Raw genomic sequence first — 21975 nt, forward strand, 5'->3', positions numbered from 1 at the left:
GTCGGAAATGGCCGACGGAATTCCGATGACTTAATTTTTTTGGATTTCATCGGAAAGTTGTCAGTATTCCGTCACAAATGTCCGACGACCTTTGTGTCCGTCGGAACCTCCGTCGGAATTCGGTGTGTTTTCTTGTAGTGATAATGCGATGTTTCTTGTAGTGATAATGCGATGGTTTTGAACCAATCCCCTGAGTCTAATCAATCTGATAACGTTAGTCAGAGTACCTTTTCAGTTTGGGATATGGGTTGTGAAGACAAAGACATATATATGTTCGATTATTAATCAAGCATGTCACCTTGTGTGCTTCGAGTGTACCCAAGTCAGAACATTTCCATATTTGTGTACTCTCTAGTTAGCTCTATCCACCAATACAATTGAATAATTCATAAGTCAAGGTTTACTGATTAATATTATTTATTCTCGTTCCATTTAATTTTTGAGATGTAGCATGTGAATTATTTTAGTCGTTTTATAGATGAAGTTGCAAATTAGACGGCTGGCTTCTTCACCATGAAGCAAAGAAGAGAAGAAGAACACACAAGCAAACTCACTACAATTCTCTCTCGACGAAGGTACAAAGATCTTTTTTATTTTTATTTTACTCATTATATCCAACATAGGGAGTATTAAGATATACAACTCATTATATCTAACATAGGAGTACACACACAATCTCTCAGCCAAAGGGAGTATTAAGATATACAACGTGCACCCTTGTAGGGGGGAAAACAACAAACTTATTTATTTAGTTGTATGTTTTAGATTTTTAATTTCAGCCCCGTCTAAAGGTGGCTAATTAAGCAGTGGGAGAGTTACTGGAAGATTGATGTCGGAGATTTGTCCAGGTGACATCTCCATATTATCAGCTTCGGCTCCCGCAAGATTCTTCTTCTCCTTCTGCAAGATAATAATAGGTCAAAACTCAAATCACCAAATCCACTTTTCTTTCCCTATTTTTTTTTGTCTTCTATATTTATTATCTACTACACATGAAATATTCTTTTCATACCAACCATTCAAATACATAGCCATTTTGGCTTCCATATATACTTGCAAATATTGGTTTCCGTTCAGTAATATTATCACCAAATTTGAATGAACACCGGCACAATATAAAATGAGAATTAACCAAATCTATCCAAAAACCAGAATTCCCTAATACCTTGTTTAAATGATTTTTGCCTTGGTTGTTTCTTCTTCGTACTAACCTTTATTGTAAATTTACAAACTCTGTTACTAACCTTTTTTGTAAATTTACAAACTCTGTCTCATATTATTTATGGAATTCACATATTTGGAAAAAAATATATGTGTGCAAGTATAAGAGTGTATATGTGCAAGAAGTGCTTATCGGCTTTTGCATATTTATAAAGAAAGTAGCTTTCGTTACCTGGCTAGCCAAAGCCTGATTCTCTTCTTTCAGCAGCTTCTCCTGTTTTTGAAGGACAACATGTTCATCAGTTACAAGTTTCTAAACCTAATTTCAGATTCTGGTATCCAAAACAATAATTTAATCATCCCTGAAAGACCAGATGCATTATTAAGAAGTTTGATTGCGAGCTTATAAAGCACACTTAGAGAAACTAATACAATACATAAATATTTTGAGGCTTTCAACACGAGAAGATATCTGAAGTGCTATAAAATCATATATGATATATCTAACCTTTTCTTTGAGGCTATCAACAAGCTTCAACATTAGTTCTGTCTGCAACAAATTAAATATAAGTGAACAATCGTTTCAACAAACAAAGTAAGAAATGAGAAGACAGTATGAAGTCAACGTACCTTCCTAGCTCTAGTTAGAGAGAGAGCATTCTCAAGGACACCCTCCAGCTGAACGAGGGTGTCCACGCTTACACCACCGACATTTGATTCCACAAGCTTGCTGCATATATATGCACAGATTGACAAGAAACCCTAATACCTTTGTAATGAAAGGAGGAGAGGAAAAATAGTCTTAGTTAGTACTAACCTATCCACAAGTTCAAGTAACTCATTGTGTGAACCATAGCTCAGAGCTTTTGACTGAAGATCCTGTCCACGGAGAAGGGATATAAGAGCCGATAGAAGGCAACGGATTTGAGAAATTTGATATGCGCGTGGATCTATAACCTCACATAGGATCATTCGGCGAACTAATATATAGCTCATAGGTGGACCAACAATGCAATACCTCTATCTAGGTCTCCACAGTTTTAAGGTGCTAAACATGTGTTCACATATGTTTATCGAAAAATTACTCTCAAGGGAATATCAATCTCTCAACAACCTCTTCTATGTTGAGGAAAACATTTTTTAACTACAGCTCCAAAATAGAAATGATATGCGCAAACGTTAAATGCGCATGAGCCAATGCCCACAAAACGCAAGCTTAAAGTTGAGGCTATGAGTTGGCTCTAATCAGTATATATGGAGCTCTCTAAGCCTTAGTTACTCCTTTGCAGGAGGAAATATTGAAAATGTTTGTATTACCAGGGCTTTAAGATCATCAGCATGCTGTTTTCCATATCGATCAAGGATCCTGACCAGGCTGGAGAAAAAACAATTAATGTTAAGAACAAAACTACTAGTTAACCCTGAAAACACCACTGGAATCTATCAGAAGAGACATTTTAAACCAAGATGTTAATTTCCGGACCACTAAGATTTGCTAAAATTTCAGGAAAAATTGTAGTAATCATGTTCAAGCAGCCGCACATTTGGATTTCCACTTCTGACTTTTAGCACGCTTTAATGCTTTCTAAGGAATATTTACATGACAATCAATTATTGACACAACGATTGTGATTAAAGAATATAAATAGATACCACATCACATCATTAAGTGTAGCATATGTGCGGTAATTAAGTACTAAATGTGAGGCTGAGGCTCCGACTGGTGACCTTTTCATGGAACACGAAGAACGAATAGAAAAGAAACATATAGGAATAAAATTGCAGGAATGAAAAGGAATGCTTGTTCCTTATCAAAATTTAACAAGAAATGCTTTTGTTCTATATTTCTCTAAAAAAAAAAATGGGGAGGAACAAAAAAGAAAAACTATTTCTTGTGAATGGTGATTTTTTTTGGGAATGATAAGGAATTCAGTGTTCTCTTTCGTTCCTCGGTTACCCTTCAAAGAGTGTTCTTGAATCGACCAAAATTCAACGTTCTATTATATATACATATGTATGTAAAAATTATGAACCAATTAGAAAACTTATAATCTAGATATGTAATAACTCCATGGTAAATATATTATTTATTTGAATATCTAGAGTTATCTTTTTGTCAATAGCTGGACAATGTCGTACATTCAGGTCAAAATTCTTGATCTACTATTCAGCAATTTTATAGATCTATCCGGAGTGCAGTGCATTGCATTACATAAAAATCCAAAAGCTCCAATGATTTTAACCACTCTTAAAACAGAAGTATTAATCAGTAACCACTGAAAAAAAAAATTCAGTAATCAATTATTCTCAAAAGAAAATCCCTATAAAGCTAACTAACAACTGATGAACTAACAATCAAAGACAGCTTGAAACTTCACTAAACAACATCAAGTATGCATCACAACGTTTCAGAAAGATCTTGACGGACATGCAAATTTTTACAAAATAAAATAAAATCCATGCAGAAAAATCAAAAGAAGAACGAAAAAGAGAGAGAAATGAAGGTTTAGCTCATCACGACATTGTTCTTCCTCAGATTTGGTTATCTCATGTATCTCTCATGGCCATAGAAGAAACAATTTAAAAAAAAAAAACACAAAACCAAGAAATTCACTAGAGATTTGTCGGAAAAATCAAAGTGTTTTTTAATTATTATTTTATTTTTAATTATTTTATCAGAAAAGTAAACAGAACCTTAAAAGGCTAATAAAGGAAGACACAGAAGAGGAGAAGTCATACTTATCACCGGCGGAGAAGCTGTAGAGCTTTCCGGAGGAGGAGACAACGAGAAGCGCGATGGATGCATCGCAGAGAACAGAAAGCTGACGAGCTTTCTCAACGAGACCGCTGCGTCGTTTGGAGAAGGTGACTTGTCGGCTACTTTTGTTCTCAATTCGCTTGATTTCTAGTTTTTTTCTTCCCATGGCTTCTGTCTCCAAGAGGTCTCTGTGCCCTAATTTGATCCAGAGGTTCGGTTCAAGTGGCCGGAGATACTAAAGCGTTTTATGCTTTTCTTTTTTTCCTTTTATTTCTTTCCTTTCTTGTGCGTCTCTACTTTTTCATCGGCAATGTTTTTTTTGTTTGTTTTGGGTAGAAGAGAGAGATGAAAATAATAGTATAACAAAGTAAAAACGGTGCGTTTTGACGAGAAGACAGCCACGTGTACCGCATGTTTGCCTTTTTAATAAGTAGTAAAGATGAGAGATGTTATGGAACGTTTCTTCCATTCCACTTAGGGGTGGGCATTCGGGTACCCATTCGGGTTCGGTTCGGGTCTATTCGGGTTTCGGGTTTTCGGGTTCAAAGATTTCAGCCCCATTCGGGTATTTCTAAATTTCGGTTCGGGTTCGGTTCGGATCTTTGCGGGTTCGGTTCGGGTTCGGATAACCCATTTAAATTATTTTAAAATTTTTAAAATTCATTATATACTTTAAATTTCTCAAAATCTATAAACAAAACAATATATTACATATAAATTCGAATAGCATATGTTAGAGTACCTAAAATTAACATATAAATTGATTTGGTTTGAATATTTGGATTGAGAATCAATAAGTATTGTTGGTGTTTTGAGTATACTTTAGCTATTTTAGCCATGTTACTTTTGACTATTTGTATATATTTATAAGTATTTTGGATAAGTTAAAAGTATCTTATATATTTTGATGTTCTTAATATATATTAAATCTAAAAATAATTAATATATATAGGTATATAAATCAATTTCGGATATAATCGGGTACCCGAAATATTTCGGTTCGGATCGGGTTCGGTTTCGGTTCTCTAAATACCAAATTTTTGAACCCATTCGGATATTTAATCAATTTCGGTTCGGGTTCGATACTACTTTTTCGGATCGGGTTCGGTTCGGTTTTTCGGATCCGGATTTTTTGTCCAGCCCTAATTCCACTATAGGGAATAATACAAGCTAAAGTATTAATTTTGTGGCAGAGAAAAATATGGTATAAATAATGAGAAAAGTACGTATACTAATCGATGGGTGAATGTACGGCGCGCTTTATATCCAGTCATCCATATTCTGGATATATGTCAATTATCCTTCTCTTTAGATGCAACTTATATGTTTTAAAATTTATACTATTTTTTTTTTATCAAATAAAAATTGTATAAATTGTTTATAGAACTTTCAACTCTAGAACACCCTGTAAGATTTAACTTTAATTTATGATATTGCAATTCGATTCATAAATTTTTTCCATTTCCAAGTGGAGCAAATATATTTCCGATTATACAACAGCAGTATCTAGTCCATTACAACCAAGTTGCTTTGGTGTAGTGGTATAGGAGCTCCAGCTGGAGTGCCCGCTTCTGGATTCGAGCCTTGGCCACTGCGAAATTTACATGTGGGCTGCAGCACCCGAGACCGAAGACCGTTACACGGTGAGCCACATGGTGACGCCCTGGCAGCGTCCTTGCTCACTTCGGTCTCTAGTCTGGACCATCTCGGTGGGGCCAGGATACTCGGTTAGTAAAAAAAAAAAAAAAATCTAGTCCATTACTAGGATTCATTGCCATTTACTGCATGGACCACGTGTAGCATTAAATACCATCGTACTACTATTTTTCTTTATTGGTTTGCTTCAGTGATGACATCACGATTGGACTCGGCACTCCATAACAGGCCTAATAAATAAATGCCCATGTAGCGCGGGGACGGCCGTATTTGTATTATGTGGGCTTAGTATTTGTATAAAAAAGCCCATTATATGCTCAACAAATTAGAGGCCCATATAGTTATCCTATTTCACCCACCATTGTTTCCGTTGTTGAAGCTCTCTCAAAGCTCCCCTTCGAAATCTCCGTCCCTTCTTCTTCTTCTTCTCTCTCTCTCTCTCTCTCGATCGGCAATGTCTGCCCCCAACTCCATTTTCACCACCGCTCCGTCGCGAAATCTCGCACCTCTTTCTCTTCACCAGTCGTTATCTTCACCGTTGAGTCCCCGGATCACTAGATCGCACTCCGTCGCGTTTCGTCCCAAACCCCGATCCAGCTCCCTCGTCTTCTGCTCCACCGATGAATCAAACACCGCCGCAGAGAAAGAGATCCCAATTGAACTCAGTAAGTAGAACTTTCTCTATAATGGCATTCTCATTTAAAAAAAAAAATCGAAAATTTCAGTTAAAATAAATAAATAATTTTTTTTGCAGGGTACGAGGCTTATCCGACAGTGATGGACATTAACCAGATACGAGAGATTTTGCCTCACAGGTGAATCTTTCTTACACAGTGTTTCTCTATATCTGAAGCTGTAGTGTACTGTTCTGATTCGTTGTCTTAATCTTAATAAAAAAAATCGATTGTGGATTGTTGTGTAGGTTCCCGTTTCTGCTAGTGGATAGAGTGATAGAGTACACAGCTGGTGAATCTGCTGTAGCTATCAAGAACGTGACCATTAATGACAATTTCTTTCCTGGGCATTTCCCTGAGAGACCTATCATGCCTGGTGTCCTCATGGTTGAGGTAATAATCTCTTATTATTACTCCAAAAGCTTCACTCTTTTTGCAATACATTCATAGTTCAAGAAAGCGATTTGATCTCCGGAGTTAGAGTTAGAAGAATGGTTATTCGTGTATATATATATACTAGCCGGAGTTAGTTGAATTGTGACTCTTGGGGAATATAATGAGGGTGAAAATTTAGGTTTATGTTGAATTAAGAGGGAACTAAAGGCTAAGGCTTTAAGTTTCAGTTTATGAAAGGGGCTGGATTTGAGAAAATAAGATAAGCTGTTATAAAAGATATATAATTAAAACCAGTAGCAGTCTGTTCCAGATGTATGTGACATGAAATGAGTAGGAGACACATTGTGTGTTAATAAGAGCTACACATATATTAGTTCTTTTTTTCTTCTGTTTCCACAGGCCATGGCTCAGGTGGGAGGTATAGTGATGCTCAATCCAGAAGTGGGCGGATCTAAAAGCAACTTCTTCTTTGCTGGAGTCGACAAAGTGAGATTCAGAAAGCCTGTGATTGCAGGTGACACTCTGGTGATGAGGATGACGCTTGTGAAGCTGCAGAAGCGGTTTGGGATAGCCAAAATGGAAGGGAAAGCATACGTAGGGAACACTTTGGTATGCGAAGGAGAGTTCTTGATGGCTATGGGAAAAGAAGATGAGTGATCATCTTCTCATGCCTTTTGCTTCTTTTTCTTCTTTCTTACCCTTGTGGGTACGAGTTTATCACACATTGAGTCTCATTTCTATCTCTAGTTTCTGTTGTTTGTTCCAAATGTTGTTGACTATTTACAAGAAAATAATGAATTGGAGTTATCGCACTTTAAGTGATCATACCTTTTGCTTGTTGTTCTTTCCCTCGTGGCCTTTCATTGATTGCCATAACACATGCTCTCAGGCTTATGATGCGATTGTTGTTCATGACCGAATCTTCTCAGTCGAATGATATGTTAGGCTTATGATGCGGCTTGGTTGTTTAAAGAGCGATATTGGAGATAATGGAAAGGATCATAGACTTGATGATGATGATGATGAGGTAGTAGAAGGCCAAGAAGAGAAGCTCTGAAACAATGGTTGAGAAGACAAGAAATGTCATTGCTTGGTGGCTGTAGAAATATATTATAGAGAGTAACAGAGGCTGATGGAGTTAAAAAACAAAAAAGAAGCTTTGGTGGCTGTAGAAATGTATTATATAGAGTAACTAACAGTGGCTAATGGCGTTAAAAACAAAAACGAATCCGACTCTGCTGGGGATGGAACCCAGAATCTCTGGTTTCGTAGACCAGCGCCTTATCCATTGGGCCACAGAGTCTTTTGTTTACTCTATGATATATTCCAATAATAGATTCAAACCCAGATAAAGAACATTGAGATGACATCATTGACATGAACCAAAATCTAGTTCGGACAACTCAGGTGTACTAGGAACTCCTAAAAATAAAATACTGAACTGAAACAAATCTAGATTAACAAAGTTGAACGATACATCATACATAAAAGAAACGCTGAAACTTTGTGACAAATGAAAGAACCAGAAAATCACCAGCAACTTAGGTACAACCTCAGACACTCCCACCTCAATTCAGTTAAAAGAGAGAAAACTTATTGTACTTATTGATCCTACGGAAGATGATAATAACGTATTGTCTTATGAGAAAATAAAAGAAATGCACGACTCAAACATTCGTTTCATCCTTAAGCAATGGCTTCTGCAGTTTTCTCTGCCAGCTTCTGTACCTTCTCAGGACGAGTATCTTCAGCCTTATCTCCTTCATAAGCTGCAACATGAACTCCAAGAGCCGCACGACCCGACGGGTCAAGGTTCCCTTTCCAAGCTGCGTCCCACTCCACAGCTTTTGCGGTACTACATGCTACACTTGGACCTCCTGGTACAGTAGCTCTAGCAGCACTCTACTCATTACATAATCCCAAAAAAAAAAAAACAGATCAGAGTAAAGATCAAAGACAATTCAGGCAAAGAAGAGAAAATGATAATAGTAACCTTAGGGAAGAACTTTTCAAAGATGGCTCTGTAGTAGTAAGCTTCCTTTGTCACAGGTGTGTTATCCGGGAAGACAAAGTTTGCGTTTGTCAGCATTGCGTCAGAGACCTAACCATGAAGAGAAAAGAAAGAACCACATTACTTAGCTGTGACTTAAGATATCTTTGAAAAGACATCTTCTTCTTACATGTTTGTTTGCATGATCTTTCAGACCGTCAATCCAGCTGTATCCAACTCCATCACTGAACTGTTCCTTCTGCCTGTACAGAATGTGCTGCATTTTACCATAAAAGATGAGAACTTGTTAGCAAAAGCTAATCAAATTGCAGGGATCACAAAGTTTTTGGTAAGAGTACCTTTGGTAGATAAGGGTTCTTCTCATCATCAAAGGCATTGCGTAACACCCATTTCTCAATCCTTCCCAAGTCAGGCCTGATCTGCATAGTTGCAAAAGCAGTTTTATATATTAAAGAAACATTCTTTTGATGTGTAGAAAGATGTGCAACCTACCATCTTCCACTCTGGATCAATGCCCATTGCTACATCTAGAAACGCTTTATCAAGGAAAGGCACACGAGCCTCAACACCCCACGCAGAAGTTGATTTGTTAGCCCTCAAGCAATCATATTGATAAAGCGCTTTGATCTGCATCAGCAGCACACAAACAAGGTTAAGGCAGAGTAAGTAGCACAAGAAAAGAAACGTCTTGGTCTAAAAACTCTAAAAGGCGTTACCTTTCGGCATGTTTCCTCGTGTAACTCCTTCTTGTTAGGTGCTTTGTGGAAGTACAAATAGCCTCCAAAGATCTCATCAGAGCCTTCACCAGAGAGAACCATCTTCACACCAAGCGATTTGATTTTTCTCGACATGAGAAACATGGGAGTGCTTGCTCTTATGGTAGTCACGTCATAGGTCTCAACATGGTATATAACTTCTTCTATGGCGTCTATCCCTTCCTGAACTGTAAAGTGGAGCTCGTGGTGGCGAGTTCCTAGATAGTCAGCAACTTCTTTACCAGCTTTAAGATCCGGAGATCCCTGAGATATGAAAGCAAAAGGTTAAATAACAAAATTTTGATGAGAACAATTTGAGTGAGTTAGGTAAGACCTTTAAACCAATGCAAAACGTGTGCAGCTTTGAACCCCACTGACGAGCATCTGACTTTTCCAAATGGCGTATAGCCACTGAAGCAACAAGGGATGAGTCTAGTCCTCCAGAGAGTAGGACACCAAAAGGCACATCGGTCATTAGTCTCTTTATCACAGCCTGCAAGTCAATTATCAAAGAAAGTATGAACCTTGAGCAAACTAGACAAGCAATGTTAAATGGATAAGAGCTCCGGTTACCTTCTCGAAAGTATCGCGCAATACTAAAGGATCATAAGGGGTTGAAGGAACCAGCTCAGAGAACCATGGAGGGTTGTACCACCTCCTAAGACCACCTACAAGAAATGTAACTCAAGTAAGCCAAGGAACATCATGAAGTTGCTATAAAATAGATGAGACTTAATATGAGATTGCAAACCTTGTTTACTGGAATAGATGTGGCCTGGTGGGAAAGCCATAAACTGTTCACAATCATCACTAAGTGCTTTCATCTCAGAAGCAAACCAGACAGAACCTGTGGAAAGATTGAACCAGTAATCAATGAAAAGGATTACAAAACAAATAACACTTCAATCCATTGAGACGCACCATCGAGACCCCAGCCAATGTAGAGTGGGATGACACCAATGGCATCCCTTACAGCGATATAACTTTTGTCCTTAGTATCAAGAAGGACAAATGCAAACATGCCGTCCAACATGTTGATAAATTCCTCTCCATGTTCTTCATACTGCAATTATAATATGATAATAAATCAATGGTGTAACACACATCTATCTAGGGAAGCCCTGAAGTCATAAACAATTTGTAAGAAATGGTACTTACAAGATGGGCAAGCACTTCACAATCACTCCCAGTATGGTACTTGTGAGACTTCAGACTTTCACTTTCACGCAAAGCCTTGTGGTTGTATATCTCTCCATTCACCTGAAAGCAAGTTAAACCGTCCCAGACAAAAAAACTTTAATCATTCGATGTTTGACTCATGTTTTCTTGTTGTAATGTATGCTATCGTCTGAGATTAAGACAGAAGTCAAACGTACCGTGACAACGACGGTCTTATCTTCGCTGTAGAGAGGTTGGTCTCCAGAAATGGGGTCCATGATGGCCAAACGCTCATGAGCCAAGTAACAATCCTCATAACAATGGAGCCCGCTCCAATCAGGACCTCTATGCCTCAATCTACACAAACAGATCTTAACCAATTCAATCACATCATTTCACGATTACATGCATAAAGGTTGAAACTTTTCTCTTCCGAAACAAAAACCCATTAACGTTTATAACATTACACAGCCTAAGGAGATCGAGAAACACAAATGAGACGCGATAAAGGAGAAGACTTTATGGATTGAGAATACCTGCGAGAGAGCTTGATGATACGAGAACGTGTGGCTTGAGAGTTATCGACGCAGCCTAGGACAGCGAGAATCCCACACATGGTTGATGGATGGTGGCGGCAATACAGAACACAACGGCTTCTGAGAAAATGGCTGCTGAAAAAATGGCTAAAGAGATGATTTTTATAACGTGGGCTCGACTCAATCAGAGCCGTTGATTCTGACAAATTAAATTGTTATTTTATTTCTAAAGAGAGAAGATTCGATTTTTATTTACCCTAGTTTGCTTTGACTGGTTGAATCTTGGGGAAAGATTCTCGAGAATATAACGAAAGTTAATTTGATGAGTAGGTGTTACATTACCAAAGGATATACCCTTCTTACAAAATAAAATATAGTTTAACACGTACAGTCTAACGACGTCGTTAGTATTAGTTTTGCAGCCTATGAACATTCATAGTATTTGGCATAGTTTTTATTCAGTGTTTTGAAAACCGAACAAGATCCGCGGTAAAATCGGCAAATACGGTAATCGTTTTGGGTTTTAAGAAAAAACTTAAGAACCTGATAAAATCCCTAAAAAAAAATCGTTGAAATCCAGGATTCTGCTATCGGTTGAATCAATGGATGACCCGATTTGTAATTCAATTTGTCTTAAATTATTATATTTAGAGTATTCTGATATATAAATATTTAGTTTTTAGATGAATAGTGGAAATATATTTGGATGTGATGCTCTATTAGCTATACAAATTTTTAGTCAAACTAAATTTTCATCTAATTGTAAGCGAGGTAGATCAATATTTGAGAGGATGCATGCAAAATAGAGAAATACATATGAGCATCAACGATTTGTAAAAGTTTATTACAATTTACGTTTGTTGTTGACATGTTATTAGAATATTTTTGATGTTTTCTTTCGATTTATTTTAAATTTAAAAATTCATTTTATTATTCACATTATACATTTAAATATTTATTAACTTTAATTTTGTTCTATATTTATCTGAATTCCTAATTTGTTACAATTTAATATATATAATTAAAATTTAAACTAATTAAACTACTCATCCATGGTTCGCCCGGGATCACCTAATAATCCAGGAAATAGTCTTGCTCAGTGTCCTGGTAGGATATAAAAACATTGTTATTCTTATTCTTCTATCATGTTGTGAAGGATGAGTCTAAAACAAGGATGAAACAATTAGCTGTGAAATCAAAAGAATAGAGCTACTACCTTGAGAAACATACCAGTTGCTCTATAGAGGCCGTCATGGCATTTCCAAGCAACATTTCTGCTAGAACCTGAAACTTGGTGATGGATAGACATGGATCTTGTGCACTCTCGGCTAGGCAGTACCGGCCTTGAGGGGAAGCCACAGAAGCATTGGCTTCCAGCCTTCTATATTATTAACAAATATCAGCCTTTATTTCACTAAACCATCTTTAGTGTAGTGGTTTACTTAACAGTGTATTGAGTAAGGAGCTTATATTCGATTCATGGTGGCAACCTATTTTTTCTTATTTTGCTTCTAGCCTTGTGAAAGTCAAGACCGGTGCTGCGGCTAGGTAAGTGTCCAATAGATTTGTTATGTTTGGCTTTCCTTGAACCTATTTATGTTGTTGTTGCTGCTCATGCATCAAGTGATACTCAAGAATCCTGTGAACCACGTCAATGTTGTATACCTCAAGCGAGCTGCGCATAGATCAATGCAACAAAAGTTTATAAGTTAGACTTGCTTAAATGAACGGTAGAGTACATTTTTATCACCTGGCTCCTTTATCTTCGTTTCTGAAGTTAGGAATCAGGATGTCACATACATTAGCATCTTCCAAGCTAGCATGTCTTTCTTGATGGAGATAGACTACTTTGTGTGCTTGGAAGATAATATCGTCGACTTGAATAGACAGGTCATTACGAATTTGAGACTTTGACACACCTACAGAGAGATAGATTAGCACCGTTAGCTAGCTACCTAAACTCTTCATGATTCTAGTTTCTGCACTATGTTAAAGCTTTACATACTAGGAACGGTCTTTCTTCTCGAAGCTGTTGGCTAATGCAACAACTCTATGTTGAACGACAATGCTTCTATTACAGATTTGTCAGTCTTCTGAGCCCGCCAGCTCGCATGATGATGCCGAATCCATTCCCCCCTTGATCTGCAAAACAAAGAAAATCGTGTACCCTGAAAATGCAGGGATGGAGATGAAATATAAATGTATCCAGACAGAGGCAGTTCTCCAACAAAGCTAAGAAGGTTGTGTTAAAGACAAGAACCAATTTATGTTATGGCCAAGAACTATCTTGCATGCACTGCTGCAATAGTCTTGCCTCAGGAAACTTAACTGCATCATACAAAATTGTAACAATTGATTACAAACTTCATATGAGAAGCAGAAACTTGCTGTGACAAAGAGAGAAGCCTATACGGCTATACTACCCCCTTGTACTGTATTTGATTGGTCATAAGGTTCAAAGTTCAAACAGCCTCGTTTCAATATATCACCATTGTCCTCATTATTTGTGTACATTAGCTAAATGTTTTTTACTCCCTCTGTTTCATTATAAGTGTCGTTTTAGGTTTCGGTACACACATTAAAGAAACAATTAATTTTGTACATTTCCTATAAAAAAACACTATTACCTATACACCTAACTATATTTCAACTAATAAAAAAATAAAATTTACATAAAATTAATAAATTTTGCATTGAAAATTGAAAACGACACTTATTTTGTAACGAAATTTTTTTTCTAAAACGACACTTAATATGAAACGGATGAAGTAATTTATTACTCGATTAGTGTGCATTTAGAAGAAACTTTTAACGGTTGTTAGAAAAAAAAAATTCTTTTCTTTCTTTTTGAAGCAACGAAAATTATTTTTTTGCTTTGATAAAGGGCAAATCTCCAAAATAGCACCTTTCTAAGTTTATATCACAAAAATAACACTCAAAAACTAAAATGACCAAAATAGCACATTTCTAAGTTTATCCTTTGAAAATTTTAATTTTTTTATTTTTCAAAATTTGAAATCTTATCCACAAAACCTCATTTCTCAACTCTAAACCCTAAACCCTAAACCATAAACCCTAAACCATAAACCCTAAAACATAAACCCTAAACCATAAACCCTAAACCATAAACCCTAAACTCTAAACTCTAAACCCTAAACCATAAACCCTAAACCCTAAACTCTAAACCCTAAACCCTAAATCCTAAATTCCACCCTTTGACTCTAAACCCTAAGTTTATGACTTTTGATAAAACATTAAATGCTATTTTTGTGATTTTTGAACTTGAATGCTAGTTTGAGAACAAAAACTTGATTTACTGTTATTTTTTTGTGTTTTTTTCTTTGATAAATCGCAAAGTGATTAATTTACTTTAATAAAAATAAAAATTATATAACTTTCGCGGTTGGCGGTTACTTTCGCGTTTACAGAGCCATATAATATAAACGCGTCAAACTCAAACCTCGTCTTCGATTCTCACCTGAAAAATCGCAAAACTCTCAGATCTGCTAATACATCTATACCGTTACGGTGACGATCGATCTCTCGAGAGCGAAAAAAAATGGCGGCGGTGACACCATTAGCGAAGTTCAAGCTTGTCTTCCTCGGAGATCAATCCGTCGGGAAGACCAGCATCATCACCCGTTTCATGTACGACAAATTCGATACCACTTATCAGGTTTGTGAAACAACAATCCATCCACAAATCGATCGGTTTCTCTCTAAATCAATTGCGATCTACATCTATTTTCAATCAGAATGCGAGTGATCCGCGATCATTATATGATGTTCTTGTGTTGTGGGAGATTGGGATCAGATTCGAAATTTTGACTAGTGTGATGTGGATCAGATTCAAAAAATTTGAATGTAATGTGTAATGTGGAATCAGATTCGAAATCTATGTGATTGTTCGTTATGTGATTGTGTTTGTTTTGGAAAATGTTGCAGGCAACTATTGGGATTGATTTCTTGTCGAAGACAATGTACCTTGAGGATAGGACTCTTCGTCTCCAGCTATGGTAAAACCATATTTTACCTTCATAAACAAGCAATGGATGAATGCTTAAGGCTACATGTTCAATTGATTAAGATGCTTAAGGTTAGAGGGTAATGATCATATGAGTAAGGTTACATGTTCATTTGATTAGAGGGTAATGATCATATGATTTTTTTGCTTAAGATGCTTACATGTTCATTTGGTAATATGTCAATGGAGTCTTTCAGCTTTTAAATACGTGCTACTAAATACCTTGTATCATCTCTATTGACTATTGAATTTTCATTCTTTTAGATTTAGTTTTTGGTTTATTATGCGTATAGTCTCTGGTGATTGATATGTGCGTTTCAGTAAGCGGTCTTCTGAGTTTTATAATGGCACAGGGATACTGCCGGGCAGGAAAGGTTTCGAAGTCTGATACCAAGTTATATCAGAGATTCCTCTGTTGCTGTCATTGTCTATGATGTTGCTAGTAAGACTTCTTTGAGAACTTTTCAGCTTTACAATCAAAGTTTTCTTTTGTCTACGATCTACACAGGATCGACAGTACCTGTTATAGACATCTTTTCTTTGTATAAATCATAGTTCTGAAAGATTGTGCAAGAATGGTTTGTAAAGTCTCAATTTTTCAATGTACAGACAGGCAGTCATTCTTGAACACCTCGAAGTGGGTTGAGGATGTTCGTACAGAGAGAGGTAACGATGTCATAATTGTTCTGGTGGGCAACAAAACAGATCTCGTTGACAAGAGGTAAGACACACTTGACCTTAATGATGGCAGTTGGATGGAATTTTTTTTTCATTTAGCTATCAACTTGACATTTTGACAGGCAAGTGTCGATAGAAGAAGGGGATAACAAAGCTCGGGACTTTGGAGTGATATTCATAGAGACGAGTGCTAAAGCAGGGTTTAACATCAAGGTGTGAGAATCAACCTATCTATCCTCATGACTCTTTTGAAGATCTTGAGATTTCTTCAAATAACGTTTTTGTCTGTGTGTGTGTTATCTTTTGGTGTTTTGTGAACTTGTAGCCACTATTCCGAAAGATTTCAGCAGCATTACCAGGAATGGATACACTTTCTTCAGCGAAACAAGGCGATATGGTTGATGTCAACCTAAAGTCATCCAACCATTCGTCTCAAGCGGAGCAACAAAGTGGAGGCTGTTCCTGTTGATTAATTTTTATTAATTATACTTTTAACAGCAACAGAGTAAGGAGGTTCTTAAAAAAAGATTCATAACTTGATGGAGTAAATAAACTCTGGTGTAAGGAAAGATAATTTTTACTTGGCAACTCTAGTATTCTTTAAGATGTTTTGAGTTCAATATTGAGCTGTGTAATAAAGACGCTTGAAAGCTTAAGACAAAATGTTTTTTTTTTTTTGAAAAAAAGTTTGCTATTAAATACTAGAAATGTTACAAGAGAATGGTTCAGCCATAGAGTTCAAAAAGAGAAGTTAACCAAAGTAGTAGGCAAATAACAACGATGGTTTACGAGCAGAACATAAAGGAAGAGATAGCTCTGTTCTGATTGCTCAATTTTTTACAGCATACACTGTCAATCTCTATATCGACATTATAAGACAGGAAACAAAGTGAGAAAAGAAATTCAATATCTCATATGAGTTTTTGTTTATTACTAAACTCGAAATGTCCCTCAAGTGTAAGATATTAGACAAAAGACTGGAGCAGCAAATATGTAGAGCTCTTTACTTGTGCCATCCGTATTGCTGGTTGGTTTCTACTAGCAGCCCATTGGGTTCTGACCTCTTTCAGAACAAGCCTTTGCGTCTGTAGTTCCATCAGTTTTACATTAGTAACTAAAATAAAATTTCATTAAAAAAACTCTAGTCAAATCAGTTTGTATTTTTTTTTCATGTTGAATTAAATGAATTTTCCCATTGTTTAATTTTCAACTAAAAGGATCCTTGTTTCACAATGATATATTTTTGACATGCCAATATCAGTAATTGAGAAGTGTCCTACAATATTTTACATACACACGCAAACAAATTTGTAGCACAAAAAATATTACAGTTTGTTTTAGACCATCTCCAATCCACTCCTATTTCTATCTCTATATTTTCTCCTAAAATAGAGGCATACATTAGAGCATTTTCAGCTATATAATAGAGATCTCTATTTTAGAGGAAAATATAGAGGTGTACATTGAAGATGCTCTCAGGAATTTTTCGCTGCCATCATCTAATTTCATTTTTTTTTACCTTCAAAATTTGTTTTTGAGTAAAATAAGATATGGTGGCCCTTTTTACCTTTTTGAATAAAATAATATACAGACAACTGGAGAAGAATCCAAATATGGCGGGAATATTAAGAAATTTATTTAGGCTTTTTCCATAGGGTTCATAATGTCTGTCACAAGAGGTCCGATTTAATGGAAGAGATGCAGTGTTTGCGTGCATGACACGCCTCTTTAGATCTGTGAACGAACCATTTGGGTTACTCGAACAAAGAAAATGGAATAGACCAAGAGTAATCGAGCCGGAGCGAAGAAACCCTAGATCTACGTTGCTGCGGCTGACGGGGGAGAGGATTCATTCACGATCTCCCGACTCCTTCCGTCCTGATTCACCTGAGTCCCGAACTCAGATCGATCACCTTTTAGAGAAACGAGCGAATCTTCTGCTGTATAGTCCCAGCTGAAGGAATCCGAACTTGTGGAAACCTAATTACTTTCGTCAGGTCAGAAAGTGAAGGAGGTCGCCGACTGCAATTTGGGATTTTTTGTTTGTTTGTTTACAGGCTGACTCGGTATGAGAGGTAAAAACTGATTTCTCTTAACTTTATGAATTTCGATTTTTAGGAAAATGTTTGGTACGGTCCTTCACTGGAAACAAACCCTTATATGCATAAGGGTTTTCTCTATGCTTCTTATGGATGAGAAGTTGAATCAGCTTATTATTTGACTTGGATGATGAGAAAGATTTAGATAGTTTCCGTAAGGTATTTGTTGGTCCACAAGACCATGAAAGATACTCTTTATAGGCATTTTCTTCATCCTGTTGCTGTATAGGGTAAGGGTAGGTAATAGGGACAGATGATAAAATAATCCTAAAGAATATATACAATGCTCTCATTCATTCCACTATCTATAGAAGATCTTGACTTGCAGTTTTGGTTCATATTTCTTCAGTTTCTTAGTTCATGGGATTTGTCAGCCATTTGGGACTTGCATATATCCAACACATATATAACTATCCCACTTACTTAACATAAATGATACATAATAAGTCACATTTAAGTCTAACAGCTGGCATTGATAAGTATATATATGTTTCCAGGTTTCAGTTTCAAGCCATAGGAGTTTGCAATCCAAGGAAGGTCGCTACAGTTCAATACAGGTATCTCATTTTTTTTAGTAGCTAGCAAAACCTGTAGGATGCTAAGTTGAAATAGTCAGATGTTTTGTTCTTGTGTAGTTCTGCTTGTTAATAACTGTGTTGATTCACATGTCTGCTGGGACTCATGTACATGGTTCTGCAGATTTTCTAGTGTCATGTTGTTGGATAACTAGATGGTTGAAAAAGCAATGTTCTAGACTAGGCCATGATGATTTACCTAATATAGTTTATCTCAAAGCTTAATTATAAGACTTTTATACAGAAATTATTGATTGTTATTTCTTTTCACATTATCTTAAGTTTTGGGGTTTGCATCTTTAATCTATGTGCTGTTCACATCTATGAGTATACTGTTTACTTACATATTCTATTCCTGCATCTCAAATTGACCAACTTTCCAGCTTATCATCAATCTTTTTCTGTGTTATTATATACTAGTTTTGAGAGAACTCCTGTGTGTGTTTTCCGTGTCTCTGAATAAGATAGGGACGAATATATATGAAGCTTTAAGGGATAGGTCAGTGTTTCCTTAATGTTAAGTGCTACCAATTTAGAATGAGTACAAAAGGCTTAGGACAAAGAGCAAATCTTTTTTTTTTTTTAACCACGGACAAAGAGCAGATCTAAAGGCGACTTGTGAGGTTTACTCATAGATAGCTTTATGTACTTTAATGGAACTTAGTTTAAAGACTTGACTTCCCAACCATGTGTTTTAGAGTTCTGCACAGCTTTTTATGATGCTTTTTGTCAAGATTATCTGTTATGAATCCTATTCTTACGTGTATTTTCATGCAGAGATCTTCTTACTTTTTGGGGTCAGGCCATGTGACTTACTTTTCATGCAAAAAGCTTCCCCAGTCTTTTGTCTTTAGACTCGTACTTTCGTGAAAAGATCAAACACTTTGCCTGTTTTCTCTAGCGACTATCTCCTTAAAAGCAACACTGTTATTTCCAGAGGATCTTTCAGATTTTCTTATTGTCTTCTGCTTGATGCTTGCTGTGAGGAAAACGATGAACTCAAAGAACATGGCGAGTGGCATGGCCACAATCTCTCTTAGAGCATGATTAACCCGGAGTTCTTATGATAGGGGTTTTTATCGAAAGTTAAGAAACTGTTTCTTAATTTTTAACTAAAAAAAGCTAAGAACCGGTTCTTAAATAAGAATTGGTTCTTAGTTTTTTTAGTTAAAAGTTAAAAAACAGTTTCTTAAATTCCGTTAAGAACCTCACTCTAAGAATTCCAGGTTAATTACGGTTTAATCACTGGTTTTTAGCTATGTTGATTGGTGATATTAAAGGAGCTGTCTAGGGAACATCATATTACCGAGCACAGCATTCATGAAAAAGGTGACACATCCTATCTACCTTTATCACATGACTGGTAAAGTTAACTAACTTTGTCACTTAAAATAAGTATACCTTTTTATACTTACTTTAAGATTGTTTACTGAACAAATCTCATTGTTTATTTATCATTTCGTAGTAAAGCTCAAAATTCAAAAAGGTAAATAGGTTCAAGAAAATATGTTCAATCGATCTAGATGTTAGTGGAGATCTGTGATAATAATAAAGATAGACATGAATGATTTCTAAATATAATTGGCATAATCAGGAACCAAGTTGAGCAATCCACTGCTAATCCTTTTGGATGCTAAACACCTTTTAAAAACCTTTAAAACACTTTTTACTCTACCTATTTGTAGATGGAGCAACGATGATATGCTTACTTACTATTATAAGGAGATGTTGCTTTATTGTTAGTATATACTCTCTCTATTCATAAATATAAGATGTTTTATCTAAAAAATATCATTAAAATTATAAACTAAAAACTACTCAACCAATTACAAAGTAAAACTATTAAATTTGATTGGTTACACAGTTTTTTATAAACTTAAAGTTACCTAAAAAGATGAAAATATCTTATATATTAGAAAATAAAAATTCTTTTAAACATCTTATATTTGGGAACGGATGGAGTCGTTTTTTATATTTTCCTTTACCAATTTGATCATAATTCATAAAGGTGTATTATACTATTATGTATAGAATACTGTATACCCAATAAGCACATAGCTGGCTTGCTTTATGAGCTAGAATATATATTCATCATTATTCTTCTCTTGGTTTGTTAAAGATACATCATTAAATACACATTTTCTGTAGTGTTTACTTCTTTGCGTTTAGTGAACTTTACTCATCTTATGATTCCTCTTCAACTGTTTTTATTTGTTGATGTAGATATATCTCACTACTTGATAGATGCCTCGCTACTTGATAGATGCCATTGTTGCATCAGAAGTAATATATTCGTAGCCTCCATGTCTTTTACTGTCTTTAGCTGTAAAACAACCACCTAAAATGTCATCTAGTAGTTGATAGTTAACAGAAACAACACTTAAGACCATATATTTTCTTTCAAGAACCCTCACTGATGCTGATGATATCCGAAAAACGAGCATTCTGATTTCCTCTGACTTGGATAATCAGTACTAAGAGTTAAGTATCACGCACCTTATTTGTGTTTAATATTACCTTTTATAGATTTTATGGAACTTTGCAGTTGGTTGCAAAATGCATAGGTTGATGGAAGGTATATTCACATTTCCCATACAATAGGTAAAGTTAAAAGTGTTCATTGCTGGCATAGATAGTCCGAGATTTTAATTAGACGCGTTGTTTAGAAACTTGTGAGAAGTTAGCAATTCAGTCGTTTAGCTGGCATTTACAACCAAGTCTTTTTTAATTTATTGGATAAGTGACATCACATATTACTCTTTCATAAATAATACTTTTGTGAGAACCTAGTCTTTCAGTCGTTTAGCCTTCCTTTTTTTTTGTTTGAAACACAAACAACTTTCATTCATTCAATACACTAGGCATTTTCTGTACCTGCTTCCTCTATATTCGAGACTGTGGTCCACTCTGCGAGGAACCCTAACTCAACAAGCAATTCAATCCCTCTTTCCCCAAATTTAATTAAATTTTTTGTAAGAGTTCCTTTATTAAACCCATTTTTGAAAATTCTTAGGATACTTCTTGCCTATGTATAATGATACTCGTAAGCTTAAACCCTTCTACACTCTAGGATACATGATCCTGAAAGTCTTTTGCTTGGATATAATGAAATGAAACCATACACATGCATGAACATTCCGGATGCCTCCCTGGAGGCTCATTGTATAATGAAATTGATATAATGGCTTTCATTAACTGGCTTCTGATAATGGCACTATAATATCTACATGAAAATATTATAACTATAGTTTCTTACATGTTGGTCTGTAATTGGAAACGTATGATGCTGTCTTTGTTGGGTAATCTATAGGCAGTGTTAATTTTTCTTGTTTTATTTTTCTATGTTTATTAATTAGGTTTTGTTTCTTGATATTATATCTTGCAGTTTAAAACTATGCACGAAACCTCTGATCGTCATTATACAGACACATAAGAAAAAGACAAGAGCTCAAGATATGACATTGGCTGCAATGCTGAGGCGGAGGGAGAAGATC

The 21975-nt window shown here is 35.9% G+C and overlaps 4 protein-coding genes, 1 long non-coding RNA gene, 1 other non-coding gene and 1 pseudogene across 9 annotated transcripts in view; 4 read left to right on the forward strand and 3 right to left on the reverse strand.

Annotated features, from left to right (window-relative positions):
• The window catches only part of LOC106334696, a 2055-nt pseudogene extending 1594 nt beyond the window's left edge, over positions 1–461 (forward strand).
• LOC106334700 overlaps positions 1–4065 on the forward strand; it is a 10627-nt gene extending 6562 nt beyond the window's left edge. For 2 of the 3 annotated variants that reach the window (XR_001268665.1, XR_001268663.1), the window contains exons 4-5: positions 479–575; positions 3841–4065. This is a non-coding gene — a long non-coding RNA (uncharacterized LOC106334700). Of the gene's footprint in view, positions 1–478; positions 576–765; positions 980–3840 lie in introns of those variants that run through there. The other variant, XR_001268664.1, reaches the window with a different exon arrangement.
• Positions 575–4309, reverse strand: LOC106334698 (MADS-box protein FLOWERING LOCUS C-like). Of its 2 annotated transcripts, XM_013773028.1 has the most exons (8): positions 3901–4309; positions 2479–2536; positions 1979–2040; positions 1792–1891; positions 1670–1711; positions 1394–1435; positions 1166–1211; positions 623–900 (listed from the first exon to the last, which is right to left on the reverse strand). In XM_013773028.1, exons 1-8 carry the CDS (start codon positions 4083–4085, stop codon positions 866–868), a joined length of 570 nt encoding a protein of 189 aa, XP_013628482.1. In that variant the 5' UTR covers positions 4086–4309; the 3' UTR covers positions 623–865. The 2 variants fall into 2 exon arrangements, with proteins under 2 accessions (XP_013628481.1, XP_013628482.1); XM_013773027.1 differs by lacking the exon at positions 1166–1211 and having other exon boundaries at positions 575–900; positions 3901–4303.
• Positions 4310–5960: 1651 nt separating this feature from the next.
• LOC106331395 (3-hydroxyacyl-[acyl-carrier-protein] dehydratase FabZ-like) lies at positions 5961–7470 on the forward strand. The gene is made up of 4 exons (XM_013769739.1): positions 5961–6240; positions 6330–6390; positions 6498–6642; positions 7045–7470. The coding sequence occupies exons 1-4, from the start codon at positions 6030–6032 to the stop codon at positions 7300–7302; spliced, it is 675 nt and encodes a 224-aa protein (XP_013625193.1). The 5' UTR covers positions 5961–6029; the 3' UTR covers positions 7303–7470.
• A 405-nt stretch (positions 7471–7875) lies between these two features.
• Positions 7876–7948, reverse strand: TRNAR-ACG. Its single transcript has one exon. It is a non-coding gene; the product is annotated as a tRNA-Arg (tRNA).
• A 154-nt stretch (positions 7949–8102) lies between these two features.
• LOC106328066 (asparagine synthetase [glutamine-hydrolyzing] 3) lies at positions 8103–11269 on the reverse strand. The gene is made up of 13 exons (XM_013766423.1): positions 11106–11269; positions 10788–10926; positions 10570–10671; positions 10333–10474; positions 10163–10258; positions 9985–10079; positions 9746–9904; positions 9373–9675; positions 9149–9283; positions 8995–9075; positions 8826–8912; positions 8639–8746; positions 8103–8547 (listed from the first exon to the last, which is right to left on the reverse strand). Exons 1-13 carry the CDS (start codon positions 11183–11185, stop codon positions 8332–8334), a joined length of 1743 nt encoding a protein of 580 aa, XP_013621877.1. The 5' UTR covers positions 11186–11269; the 3' UTR covers positions 8103–8331.
• A 3292-nt stretch (positions 11270–14561) lies between these two features.
• On the forward strand, positions 14562–16405 carry LOC106332154 (ras-related protein RABH1e). Its single transcript, XM_013770622.1, has 6 exons — positions 14562–14781; positions 15051–15121; positions 15483–15571; positions 15739–15850; positions 15930–16020; positions 16133–16405. Exons 1-6 carry the CDS (start codon positions 14665–14667, stop codon positions 16274–16276), a joined length of 624 nt encoding a protein of 207 aa, XP_013626076.1. The 5' UTR covers positions 14562–14664; the 3' UTR covers positions 16277–16405.
• Positions 16406–21975: the final 5570 nt, after the last annotated feature.

This window comes from Brassica oleracea, chromosome C3 (assembly GCF_000695525.1).
Source record: "Brassica oleracea var. oleracea cultivar TO1000 chromosome C3, BOL, whole genome shotgun sequence".
Lineage (NCBI taxonomy): Eukaryota > Viridiplantae > Streptophyta > Magnoliopsida > Brassicales > Brassicaceae > Brassica > Brassica oleracea.